Raw genomic sequence first — 13,730 nt, forward strand, 5'->3', positions numbered from 1 at the left:
TCTAGCCAGTGATCGTGATCACAGAGACGGCCGTAGTCTCGTTTCTGTTTGATCGTTTTTGACTAATGTTGGGAACTTTACGTCTTAATATTATTTACATAATTGTCCGGTCATGACTCATTGAAGCTCATCATAATTTATATATTCTTCGACAGACAACATATTGTCAAATACGAGAATGGATATATAATTTGTTATTAATAAAATAAAATTATTACATAAGCTTATAACGCCAAGTTTCCGACTCCGCAAAGTCAATAAATCCTTCTTGGGGCAAGTAACCGTTTCTATAATAATATTCCACAGACATTTTTAACTTTGCCGTTTCATAAATTCAAGTCAATTGTAAAAAAATACTTTGATAAAAAAGTCATATTATTCAATACAACATTATATAGTTACTATTTACTAAAAAAGCTTACAGCTAATACTTGTGGACTGCCAGGCTGAAATTATAATAAACATGTGTTTAACTTACATGACTGTACTTTTAAATGTTGAAAAAAGTAACTACAGAATTTCTTGCCGTTTCTTCTCGCTAGAATCTGCGTTGAACCGCTGGTAGCTTTACTTAATATAGTTTGTTAAATGACGATTCAAAAGTGCTTGTTGGCTACTTGAATATAGTATATTTTGATTTTGATTTAAAGGGCAAGCAAGCTAGTCCATCTAGTCCCCAGGGTCAAACTCAAAGGAGATCAGGGCTTGTACTATGTAATGATGCCAAATGCCAATGTGGGTACTGACCATTTATCTGCAGGTAGCCCGTTTACCATTCCTGCCGATTTTAAATTAAAATAAGAGTATTATAGTACGGGAAAATTTACAGTTATCTATCAATATTAATTGTTTGCTATGTCCTACTGGACAGTATTAATTTGTTCGATAAAGGTATTAGAAAAATAAAAAATAAAAACACATTTGCTTCCTAACATAATTTATTGAAAAATCCATAGAATAATCTGTTTCACAATGCATTAGCTAATAAAGCAATGAGACATGTTTATACCTATTTATTTACGCTTCAAATGTATACAAATACTAAAGCGAGTGTGTTTTGAAAAACAAAATGGATTCCAAATCACTAAGTCTTATTAAGTATATGTTGCATATGTTCCAATGAAAATTATCTTCAATGTGTTAGCTGTGATACAATTCAACCTGAAAAAAAGTGTTATCTAAAATGTTTAGTAATAATAAATTAATGGAGAAAATATTTCTTTTAAAGATAAGGTTATGGTGATATTGTCTTGTTGAATTTCCGCATGACCAACTTTCTGTGCAGCACATATTATAGTGTGCAAGTGTGTGTGCCAGCATATGTGAACTCAAGGGGTTACGACAGTGAGAGAGTAGTGACTAGTATAACTAGTGAATAGTAGACGGTAAATCCGATGGGAATGTACAAAATTCCAACTTCTAAAATGTTTCTGAGGATTTTTCGTTAGAAAAACTATTTTTTTTCGGCCCGATTTGGGATTTCAACCTAAGCCTTGGGTTACAAGGGCTTATATCACGCCACTAGACCAGCAAGGCAAAAAAAACACAATAAGCGAAATAATTGTTTAACAATAATTTGCTTATACATTGGAATCCAATTTCAATGTCTATTACAGATCATGCAAGTTGCAAAAATCTTGATAATACTATTGACGTGACGAATATTTAAGCATTACAAGTCAAACCGAATTTGAAGTCTTAAATATGACTACCTAATTTCTCTAAGCCATCCTCAGATCACAGGAAGGCACCAAAGCCGAATGCCCGCTTAATGCTGTCAAAGTAATACCGCCTCCAGTTGTCACGTGTTTGATCAACCTCTGCCGCTGGAACGAGATCCTGCTTCAGAGTTACTATCGTATGATCATCCTGGAATGAAAAAAATAACTATTTTACTATTTGCTAGGAGAGTTAAAATTATAGCAATCATAACGATATTATACATTCAGTAAGTATTTTTAATTTCAGCTAGAAAATCAATTTAAAAATTAGAATCTCAACATTTATTTCAATAAAATCATCAACTAGTTAAAACTACATCAAAAATCATATTATTAAAAACCATAACCACATAGGGAAATTGTTGTTATCTTTGTGGTTTTTTCTAAATATAGGTTTAATTTAAAGTTGCGATTATAAAAAATATAATTACTAAACATTACCTTTTCTTCTATATTAAAAGTGACTTCAGAGAAATGTTGATCAGGCCACTGCTTATATCTCCAGTACTGTACAATTTTCTTCCCGGGCACCAGTTCTCGGAATTCTCCACTAACATTACCACCAAACAATGAAAACTTGCCACCTTTCTCGGCCTCCATCTTCACATGTCCTTGGGTGAAAGCCGTCACCATTTCTATTCGTGTCATAGCATCATAAAACTCATGAGCTCGACATTGGAAGGACTCCGATAATTCAATAGATTTTGTGTCTAATTTACAACCAATTTGTTTATTCTGGGAAGTAACTACCGGCTCCATGTTGATTTTTTTGTTGAATCCACTTGTAATGGTCGAGACATTGTCTGGTTTTACTGGTGCTTCACCTTTCTTTGGCAGAATTAAACCCTTTGAGAATTCTTCTTTCAGACTTCTTATATACTCTTTCAATTGCTTACGAATCTCATCTCTTCCGACATTATGCATAAAAGCTTTAACTCTCTGTGCTTCGTCACCACTGCCTTTGATTGTGACAGTCATCTGAAATGTTTAAAAGGTCCCTTTAAAATATTTTGGTCACATATATTTTTAATTCTCAACTCAACACAAAGTAATGATTTAATGGTCTCTAATTACAAAAACCTATATACATATATCCTAGTCAATTTCAAATACAAATTTAAATTATATATAATACTCAACCCTATTAATAAGTCTATCATCTGGGATTTTTAGAACTGTATATTATATTGGTGAGCTTATTTTTGCAATGTCTTTATTTTTTTTTTGGTAAGGTAGCAAACTGTTAATAATATACATGAAAATGTTAAATAAATTGTATGTGAAACAATCAATTTTTGATTTAAAACTTTTTGAATTCATACATAAAGCCATGTAAGATAATTACATAATGTAATTATGACATTATTAAGAGTATGAGGAAGGAATAAGGAATGTATTTACATATAATAAAATGGGTTATTTTGTTAAATTTAAGATAATTAGAAAGATGTTGGACCTATGACTTGAATTTTTACATTTATAAAGCTATAGTTAATTTAATATGATAAATTTTTGAAGTTTTTCTCAACTTGATTTACTTACATCACATACAGAATTTAATTAATTAATTTAGTTTTAAAATATTTTTTTATACCTTTAACTTTCAAAGTAATAAAATTTCCAAATATATTTTTTAGTACAAGCTATGTTAAAGTAATATTTATACCAATGAACTCTTCATTGGTCTTCATTTTTTTTCATATTTCTAATAAGAAAATTAGTTTTGAAAAACGGGATTGCATTAGAAATTCGCATCCCGAATTTAAGGTTGGGGAAGGGGTGGGGGGTAAGGGGGAGGGTTGTAGTACCTACACCACCACTCCCCCCGCGCGGAAATCATTAGTGTTTTTTTTTTCAATTTTTAAATTTCAATACTAAAATCATCAAAATTCGTACGGTTAGTTAAATTTTGGAAGGGGAGAGATATAAAATTCCAATTATTGGTATACAATGTGATTTCTGGCGCTGCGCCGGACGCTGCCGCGGCACGCTCGCTTCGCTCGCTCGGCTTGCGCAGCGTTTGGTCATAAAATCTAACCTAACCTAACCTATCCTTAGCTACTATAACTATCTACTATTTTTGTTGGCGGAGTGGCTTCGCCACTCCTGTGCCCCTCACAGCTGTTAATTTTGGGTGAAAAATAGAAACAACAATAGGTATATTTTGGGTGATTATTATTTTCTATACAAAAGAATCGCTTCACTACAAAATTAAATTAAGCTTTTACACATTTTTTTTACTATAAATTAATATAGTATTTGTTAAAATATAATACAGAAAAAAGCTAATAAACATAAATATAATGATTTAAGGTTAATTATAATGTAAAATATCGATCCGTTACACGTAACTTTAAATGCACATTAAAAAAAACTATGGGTTTCCGCGGGTTGGGAGTGGTAAATTTCGAGAGAGGGGAACAACCCCTTTAAGAAACAACCCCTACTATCATCAAATTTGGGATGCGAATTTCTAATGCCGACCCTTGAAAAACACTTGGTGTCTGTTACAATAGCAAATCACAATTTAAAAATTGGACTACTGACAATGAATTTAAGGATTTTGAACAAAATGAAAATTTAAAGAAAAAGTTTTATTAAAAACAATTGTAACTCAAATTCCTAGGCAACATTTGAGTTAAGCTTCTTGTGAAAAAAAAAATGTAATAATTATGGATATTTTTTATGGCTTAGGAATTATGCATAGCATACATTTTTACAATTGTTTTTCATCTTTTAGTTTTTAAATATATCCCTATGCTGGTAACAGAATATATAGAGTACAAGTCAACTTACAATACAGAATTGCTTAGCTTTCTTGTATTATTTTTAATAAATAATGCCTGTTTAATATATTTATGATGATCAATAAACTGATGGTGATGATTAGATGATTCACAGTTTAAAAACATTAAATGAAATGGTTACTTACATCTACTTCACTGACATCATTTTCTTCAGACAAATTCGGGATATGGATCTCACCCTTCACTTTGTCCTTGGCACCGGCCAATGTGCCTTCCCACTTCAACTTAATGTCCCACTCATAGAAGAATATTAATTTCCCTTTTCTATTATTTGCAGTAGCCTCGCCATCGATCTTTTCTACTTCAGTTATCTTACAATCTATGCCATTTTGCGATATCTTCAAATTATTCAGCAACTCTTTTAACTGATCTTTCGACCACGGTCCAGCGTTTTTCTCAGTCCAATGCCAATTATTCACATTTGTTGCATCGGGGCGTTCCTCCACGATCCACCGAGGATCACCTTCTCCCCATTTGGCCATTTTCCAGTCCCAACGTTAACACGAGGTGACCAATGATCGGCGTTTTTTGATCACCACAAATAGATGTAGTTCAAGGTTTCTTGATTATTACTAATCTCGTATTTATTTAATTAAACATTAACCATGCATCGCACTACTTTTCACACTAGTATTAACTTTTATGTTACCTTCGCAAGTAATAAAGAAGCAGACTTTAACTAATATCGGCTGACGGCAGACAACTCTAATTCATATTATTCGAGAAACGTCGTGAATGAATGCGTGAATAGAAGTCAAAACTGGAAAAATGACATAGACACACAATGTTTCCACATTTATTTCTAAAACTCCTATCTCTTATGAAAATAATGTGTAATAGCGAATGAAATACTTTTTAAAAATAATATACTTTACATTTGAGCTATTTAATACATTTTAAAGAATTAGAGTGAAGGTGACTGATTGACAGGCAGACTGTTATATACTAGTTTAGTATAGATTTAGGTAAATATTTAAGTGAATTTTATTTCGATTACATAAAGTTCTAGCGATTTTGTAAATACTTTATACGGTTATTTTGTTTATATATAGCGATTTTATCTAAGTCTTTTTAACTTAAACACGTATAATTTTCGGGAAATGATTTACTTATGGCAACATCTTTGCATTTTCTGTAAGTTTCTAGAAAGTAATGTACCTCTACCAACATGAACATTTATATCCGGATGTCAGTAAATGATTTCATTTTACGCATAGCCTTAGGTACTTTTATTGTAAGCATTGCAGTATTTTTGATTTATAATTATTTGACATATATTTCGTACAGGAATTCAGTAATGAAGAGAGAATCAAAACGAATCTTAGTGTCAAGATTATTTTTAAGAACCGGTGTAATAGGTCCAGCTTGGGACTTTTAATACTCTCGCACCTCTAAAAAACGTAAAAATTCATACCAATAAACATTTTCCGATTGCGTCGGAATAAAAAATAAAAATAAATTAAAAAAGCTTCTCTGTGTTTGCAAATATACTCCAGCCTAATAGGTCCCGTACTATAAACATAAGTGAACTCTTTATTCCACTGCTCTCTTAACGCAATGGGCAATTCAGGAGTTTTTCAATATAACTACTAAGAAAAAGTAAGTACTTATAGATATATAATTAATAGTCCAGAGCCTAAACTCCTTTTTAAGGAGTAGGTTTGGAGCTCCACTGTAGGTTACCTTCATCACCAAACACGATAGAGTTATAAGATAGAGTGATATATCGAGTTATAAATTAGGCACATGACGATTCAGTGGCACTCTGCCAGGCGGAGCCATCACAACTCTTCAACTAAATATACTTAACAAAATAAGAAATAAAAAAACTTGTATGAGACAACTAAAAGAAACCTAGTTACATGTATAATTTATTTATTATATAAATAAAAATGAAAGCTTTACAAAATGATTTACATTTACCATGAAACAACCAAATAGAAAATATTTTAAGGTATTGATGTTAAATGTTGTGATCAGAATTTGTGTTTCCGTAATCACTACGGATTTTACACACATACATTTTTTTAAATGTCAATTAAAATGATTCTTTTACAAATAACTCGAAATTTCCGAATTTGGTAGCCCTGGATATGCTAATAGGTGTTATGGTATTGTTTAGTAGGAGATAGCAAAATAAATGCTGCTAATTCTTTTATTAGTAATACTTTTGACCGAGCTGTCATTAATTTGCATTCATACAGACAATAACGGGAATTTATGTAAACAATCGGGACGCAATCTTCTAGATGGCTCTGTCGTTACTAGATGTGTCACGAATTCCGCGGCGTGTCGGCGTGTGAGTCGGTGTGTGTGTCGGTCTTGTCGGCGAGCGCGGCGTCGGTCAGGAAGGCGGCGATAGTGCGCGCGGGGCGGCCGGCGGCGCGTCCGGCCCGCAGGTACACGGCGCCGCCCGCGCGCACTCCTGACGTGTCCACGTGTAGCCACTCGCCGCACACGAAGTGCTGACATTAAGATCTCTTTTTTTTATGGCTTTTCTTTGTGCCAAGAGGGCACAGATTATTTCGCCAATGTCACGTGCGACATAAAGATCTCACGACGTTATCAATTTCATTTTGACGACCTCCATGGTCGAGTGGTGTGTACACCGGTTTTCATGGGTACGCCACTTTGAGGTCCCAGGTTCGATTCCGTTACTTCTGATTTCCATAACACAAGTGCTTTAGCTACTTACATTGGGATCAGAGTAATGTATGTGATGTTGTTTCATATTTATTTATTTTTCATCTTATATACTATACTTCTTATGAGTTCAGTTCGACTATATTTTGGAAGTTTTATTTATAGAGGCAATACCTTTTATATCCAAAAAGAACAGCTACTATCACAATGTTCAGTCAGAATTATACCAGTTTTGTAATATGCAATTACTAAATTATCTCATATTAATGTGTATTTTAATCAAAATCATTCCAAGAATGAAACTAGAACCCACAAACGAATTACTACCTAACTAATAACATCATTACATTACCTTTAAGAAAGCTGCCCCCTTACAAATAGTAGCTGTTCCTGAGCCTTTGTTCCTCAAGTCAACAGATGGATCATCTGAAATTAAAAACTGCTAACTTCGAGTCAAAATCATGATCATGAGAGAGAACCCAACTTAGAATTTTTGGAAACTTTTATTTTAAAACCTTTAATACTCTTAAAGTAACAAGGTCGTATGTACCTCAATCTAATTCATGATGAGATACTTCTTTCTTATTAAGTGAAACCTCTGAAATGGTGAATAGTTAGGAAAAAGCACAGTAGCATCCCATTTAGGAATCTGCATCTAAATCTGATCCTGTTCATTATAATAGATCAGTACTATAATGTCCCCAAGTGTTCTCACTTCTCACCTCGCACTTGTCTGCGGTAGTAGTCCCACAGCGGAAGGCGCCACAGGCGGTCGCCCGTGCGCGCGCCCGCGTCTCTCGCGCCGCGACACACGTGCTCACTATTCGTGAACACGCATGCGCATGCGCACGACGCGCCCACGGCTGACAACAAGAATATATTCATTTGGAAAACTAACCCCAGATAATTTAAATAAATCATATATAACTGATTTCATCGTCTCATTACTTTAAATCTTCTATAACAAAAAATGTAAAGAATAGGCAAATAGAGAAGAAAAGTAGGAAAGAACTAAGTAGGTAAGCCCATTTCGGTATTTCATTATTTATATTTAACGGTTAAGGTAAATATAAAGGCACCATACACAACAAAATCATAGTTCAAAATTGTACAGCACTCAAATAATATCCAGTAATGCGATACCTTACAATTCAGTTACTAAAAAAATCTTAAAGAAGTATTTAGTATATGGTACTTAAGTATACAATTACATACGTGCGAGAGAGGCGACGTCAATTACGAGCGAGGGCTTGTACATAGCCTGTCCGTATACCAGTGCGTCTGCCAGCAGCAACTGACTTTCTAGATCTGTATCCTCCACCTGATAATTGTATATGAAATATTTATTGTATCATTGTAATGTGCCTTTTAGCCATAATCACTCATACTTTCTAGCATGAATATTTCCAATCATACTCCTGCCTTTATCCTAATTTTATTTGGGGTCGGCGCAGAGTGTCTGCTTCCATACTTCTCTGTCACAAGTTACATTATTTCTAACCATATCGTCTTTCACCCAATTCATCCATCGTTTCTCTTGCATGAATATTGATGACTACAAAATTCACTAACTCCAAAAAATAGAATAAAAGCTATGAAACAATTTCTTTGGAAACTTATTATAAAAGTCAGAGTTACCTATACACGTTCACGGGATAAAGACAGTTGTTTAGTTTTTAACTTTTTTAATACTAAGACCAATAAAGACTAATGCAAGGAATATTGGGAAGCGACCTGCATGTGTAAGCCGTTGAGTGCGGGCAGTACATCTCCCGGTTTGAGACAGTGTCCGCTAACAAGCTGCTCGCACAGCGGTATCACGGCGCGCACATGTATCGGCACCTTGGATAACAAAGCTAACGGTCTTTTACTATTCTAGTACATAAACGGAAAGTTATATTATTAAAATAGATATTTCATGATGTTCATGATAGAGAATTATGTAACCTTGAGGATCGCGAGTGTCCGTATCACCGCGAGTACGACAGCCGCGCCCGCCACGCTGCGTGCACCGTGCATGTCACGCGCAGAGCGCAGACATAAACCTCCACTGGAAGATACAAATTTTTTTAATCATTATATTTTAACTGTAGTTCAGTTAGTAGCTAATCTAAATACGATCAGAGGAGGCTAGTCGCTAGTTTGTCTTTTGCTATTCAGATAAAGAGAAAACACATTCAAATGCCGTTTCAAAACGCGAGTTGTTATTGTTTTTTTTTGTTAGTAAATAATAAAAACATTTTCTTCCATACATATTAAATACAGAATTTTTCGCCATTTAGAAATATTTACTTTAATGACATACGTATATTATATTAAAGAATTAGTCAGAGAACTAGTAAAGTAAAGTAACAGCCTGTAAATTTCCCACTGCTGAGATAAGGCCTCCTCTTCCATTAAGGAGAGGGTTTGGAACATATTCCACCACGCTGTTCCAATGCGGGTTAGTGGAATGCACATGTGGCAGAATTTTGATGAAATTAGACACATGCAGGTTTCCTCACGATGTTTTCCTTCACCGCCGAGCACGAGATGAATTACAAACACAAATTAAACACATATATATAGCGGTGCTTGCCTGGGTTTGAACCCGCGATCATCGGTTAAGATGCACGCGTTCTAGCCACTGGGCCATCTCAGCTCAGAGAGCTAAGGTTTCATGCAAGTGAAATAGATTCATATCACCAGTCGAATGTGAGTCCGTCAGCGGCGAGTAGCACTGGCGGGTTGTCGGCTCCACGCCACGTGCACTCCAGGAACAGCGGCGCCTCGCACGAGCCCGCCGCCACCGCCAGCACGCCGCGCATGCGCTGTGCCTCCAGCCAAGAACGTTCGTGCGCAGTCACGTGCACACCCAACGGACACAGTGTATCCAGCGCCGTCTACCACGATAATTTTTTTTTTTTTTTTTATGTTATAGGTTGGCGGACGAGCATATGGGCCACCTGATGGAAAGTGGTCACCATCACCCATAGACAATGACACTGTATGATATATTAGCTTACATCGTCAATGGGCCACCAACCTTGGGAACTAAGATGTTATGTCCCTTGTGCCTGTAGTTACACTGGCTCACTCACCCTTCAAACCGGAACACAACAATATTGAGTACTGTTATTTGGCGGTAGAATAACTGATGAGTGGGTGGTACCTACCCAGACGGGCTTGCACAAAGCCCTACCACCAAGTAAATTTGATATCGGTTTGTTTTATGTCGAGTAACGGATGTTCTCTATCATAATAAGAACACTTTTGGAAAGGTATATGTGGTGGTAGGGCTTTGTGCAAGCCCGTCTGGGTAGGTACCACCAACTCATCAGTTATTCTACCGCCAAACAACAGTACTCATTATTGTTGTGTTCCGGTCTGAAGGGTGAGTGAGCCAGTGTAACTACAGGCACAAGGGACATAACGTCTTAGTTCCCAAGGTTGGTGGCACGTTGACGATGGTGACCACTTACCATCAGGTGGCCCATATGCTCGTCCGCCAACCTATATCATAAAAAAAAAGAAAAAAAAAAGGTGATAACATTCACATTGGTTACCTGGGCGAAATCAACTGGTGTCATTTTATTAGGCGGCATGTCGGTCAGATATCTAGCCCAGTTTTGTGACTGCCCGTACACTACACCAGTGTCCCATTCCTCTTGGCCCTCGGAACCATGAAGAGACAATTGAACCTCTTGATGGCGATCAGTGCTAGATTTGAACTCGTCGAATCTATGAACCATTGAGATTATCTATGAAGTTAAATTGAATTATTTTTGAGACGATATTCAAACTTACTAAGTAAGTACTTTCTAGCTAGATGATATTCTCTCGAAATTTCAGAGCAAAATCTATAAAATCTTAAAGAAAATAATAAATAAATCAGTATTTCGATCAATGTAACTTTGTAAGGATATATTGTTATTAGTTTAGTTAGTATAATAATACTAAATATATACCTACATACAAAGTTACATTGATCAATAAACTTATTCATTTCTTACATATCTTTATAAATTATCATATCATATCAGCATGAGCAAACGTACCGCCAGGCAGCCAGGTGCGCAGCCTCTGCGGCGGCGTCTGGCACGCCGGCCGCGCAAACCGACACGCGCGCACAGCCGCGCTCGCACAGCGCCCGCACGCCCGCACCCACCATCACCCTCACGTTCTCCTACAACGATGTGATGTATTAAGTTTCTCATGTAGGTATTATTTTTAAAAATGTTAGAATTAATTCCGTATAAGTTTTTTGACCAAATGAGGTCGAGTAGTGTGTAGACCGGTTTTCATGGGTACACCACTCCGAGGTCCCTGGTTCGATTACCCACCGAGTCAGTTACAGTTCTCAGATAAAGTTCATTAGTTTTCTATATTGTCTTGGGTCTGGGTGTTTGTGGTACCGTCGTTACTTGTGATTTTCCATAACATAAATGTTTTAGCTACTTCCATTGGGACAAGAGTAATGTATGTTACGTTGTCCAATAGTTACTTACTCATCTATAAGTGAATAACATACCTAAATATACTTAACAAAATCTCTCATATCTATAAAAGTCCAAATAAAATAATTTAATTTGGTTCCTACATACGAAAATTACGGTAAAGTATTGTTTAGAGTGGAAATTACTTACATTAATTCAGAGTTTCTAACACATAATTTTCGCTTTTATTTAGATACTTAATGAAACTACGTATTTAAAGTGTCCATACCCGAGTTTCATCTAACTCTTCCAGTGTGTTGTATCCCGGGTTCTTTTTGCCCAGAGACGAAATGGCGACAGGACCGAACTCCGGAACCACATCTGTCACGACGAATGCCTTACCCAACTTTAGTTGACACGATAGTCTGTAAAAATTAATTAAGTTTGTACGATGAGAATGTGTCCCTTCAACACACAGTCGTCAAAGTCCTATAAGTACCATTTAATTCTTCTAATTAAAAGAATAAAAACTTCTGTGGACTCGTTCGTGAATATATATAGGTATGTTCTTATATTTTAAGTATTGTGGATCTGCGTAGTAAGAGGCAGGCATATTTTCCTCTAAGAAATGGAATTCCTCCTTCCTCCAGTGATGTTTTATAAGGAGTGCTAAAAATATTTACGACAAATGGACAAGACGCGAGGTTTAAAATAAACTAAACAAAAGAGAGCAACACCAACACTAAATGAAATCGTTATGGGTTCATTAATATATGAAATATTAGCAATAACATATCAGCTTACTCGTTTAAATATCCACATATCTTGCCACCACTTCTCTGGTTGATTTCTTCAGCGACGGGTGTCAGCTCGAACTTATCTTTATCCTCGTACACCCCGATAACCAAACCGCTCTACAATTATTGTAAGAACATAGTACTCATGTCTCATGTTGCAATCATAGAATATTTTCACAATATTAACCATACTATCCGCAAATAGGAAAATAAAACAAGAATTAATTTTTTTCGGCAACTTAACATAGATTAATTAGCTTATATAAAATAATTCACTGCTTCGTTAGTTTCGTGTCTAGATATAAGGCCGCAGATACAGAGGTCCTTTGTGCGAACCCAAGGTTGGACCGATCCAAATTTGAAAAGGTTTTCTAGCGAAAAAAATCCACTAGTATCCCCGAGTGTGGAACTTGGATCTAACGTTTCCCAAAAAGCACGTAGTCGTTGATCCTGCGCCTGAACTTTTGCAGTCGTGTCGTACTCGTATTTGCAGTACCATCGGATTATGAGAAAGAGAATAGAGTGCACCTATGTCGGTGCACCACAGCCTGGTATTCTTTGAGATTAGATTTCATGGCCGAAATCGATCAAAACATCATGAAATGACGGTATGAGTGTTACTAGTTATATGCAGACATTTTTTTCTTAACCAAATTTTAGTTCAATATATAAGAATGGAAATTTCAGATGGGGCAACAAGGTTAGCTTTACCTAACCAAGACGTGTCTTGAAACGTATTTTTAGTATATCGATTCAGTGAGATTATATATCTGAATACATTTAGCTTAGTAATCTTTAAAACATCAATGTTTTAATAATTGAATGATCATTCCTACATATTTATGGTAATAAATAAAATAATATAGTAGTAGATGATGGTTAAAACATTTTTAAGTATCCTCTTCATTAAAAATATGACAAGAGATAATTTTTTTTTTTATTTTCATTACCTTGTTTCCTTCAGTGTTGGTGTCCTGTGCTTCATTCTTTGTTCTTTTTTCAGCTGTAGCTTTACATTCACTTGTAGAACCTACACTACTACAATACCTAAATAATCTACCAGAATTTACCCTCCACAAATTTATACTCGAAAATAATTTTGTGTAACCCATTATAAAAAAAAAAACAAACATAATAAATTAAAATTAAACCAACTAGATGTACCACATTGTATTTAAATTTTTGATTTCACTAAAAAGTTTAATCAAGATGGACATGAAAAATAAATATATGGAGCATTTTTTTATCTGTGTTTAATAACTGTACTCATATAATAAATATTTAAGTTTATGCATTTGCTTTTGGTTACATGATGATATAATATGATGATCTTATGACATAAACACC

The 13,730-nt window shown here is 35.3% G+C and overlaps 2 protein-coding genes across 3 annotated transcripts; both read right to left on the reverse strand.

Moving 5' to 3' along the window:
- Positions 1 to 920: 920 nt before the first annotated feature.
- On the reverse strand, positions 921 to 5,303 carry LOC124543633 (activator of 90 kDa heat shock protein ATPase homolog 1). 2 transcript variants are annotated; one of them, XM_047121891.1, is made up of 4 exons: positions 4,654 to 5,302; positions 2,163 to 2,699; positions 1,713 to 1,869; positions 921 to 1,161 (listed from the first exon to the last, which is right to left on the reverse strand). In XM_047121891.1, exons 1-3 carry the CDS (start codon positions 5,008 to 5,010, stop codon positions 1,738 to 1,740), a joined length of 1,026 nt encoding a protein of 341 aa, XP_046977847.1. In that variant the 5' UTR covers positions 5,011 to 5,302; the 3' UTR covers positions 921 to 1,161; positions 1,713 to 1,737. The 2 variants fall into 2 exon arrangements, with proteins under 2 accessions (XP_046977847.1, XP_046977846.1); XM_047121890.1 differs by having other exon boundaries at positions 921 to 1,869; positions 4,654 to 5,303.
- A 1,347-nt stretch (positions 5,304 to 6,650) lies between these two features.
- On the reverse strand, positions 6,651 to 13,549 carry LOC124543938 (cytosol aminopeptidase-like). Its single transcript, XM_047122268.1, has 12 exons — positions 13,334 to 13,549; positions 12,391 to 12,500; positions 11,876 to 12,011; positions 11,209 to 11,336; positions 10,717 to 10,891; positions 9,857 to 10,053; positions 9,119 to 9,221; positions 8,906 to 9,013; positions 8,387 to 8,492; positions 7,894 to 8,034; positions 7,524 to 7,597; positions 6,651 to 6,993 (listed from the first exon to the last, which is right to left on the reverse strand). Exons 1-12 carry the CDS (start codon positions 13,514 to 13,516, stop codon positions 6,802 to 6,804), a joined length of 1,653 nt encoding a protein of 550 aa, XP_046978224.1. The 5' UTR covers positions 13,517 to 13,549; the 3' UTR covers positions 6,651 to 6,801.
- Between the last annotated feature and the right edge of the window lie 181 nt (positions 13,550 to 13,730).

Source organism: Vanessa cardui, chromosome 3 (assembly GCF_905220365.1).
Source record: "Vanessa cardui chromosome 3, ilVanCard2.1, whole genome shotgun sequence".
In the NCBI taxonomy this organism is placed as follows: Eukaryota; Metazoa; Arthropoda; class Insecta; order Lepidoptera; family Nymphalidae; genus Vanessa; species Vanessa cardui.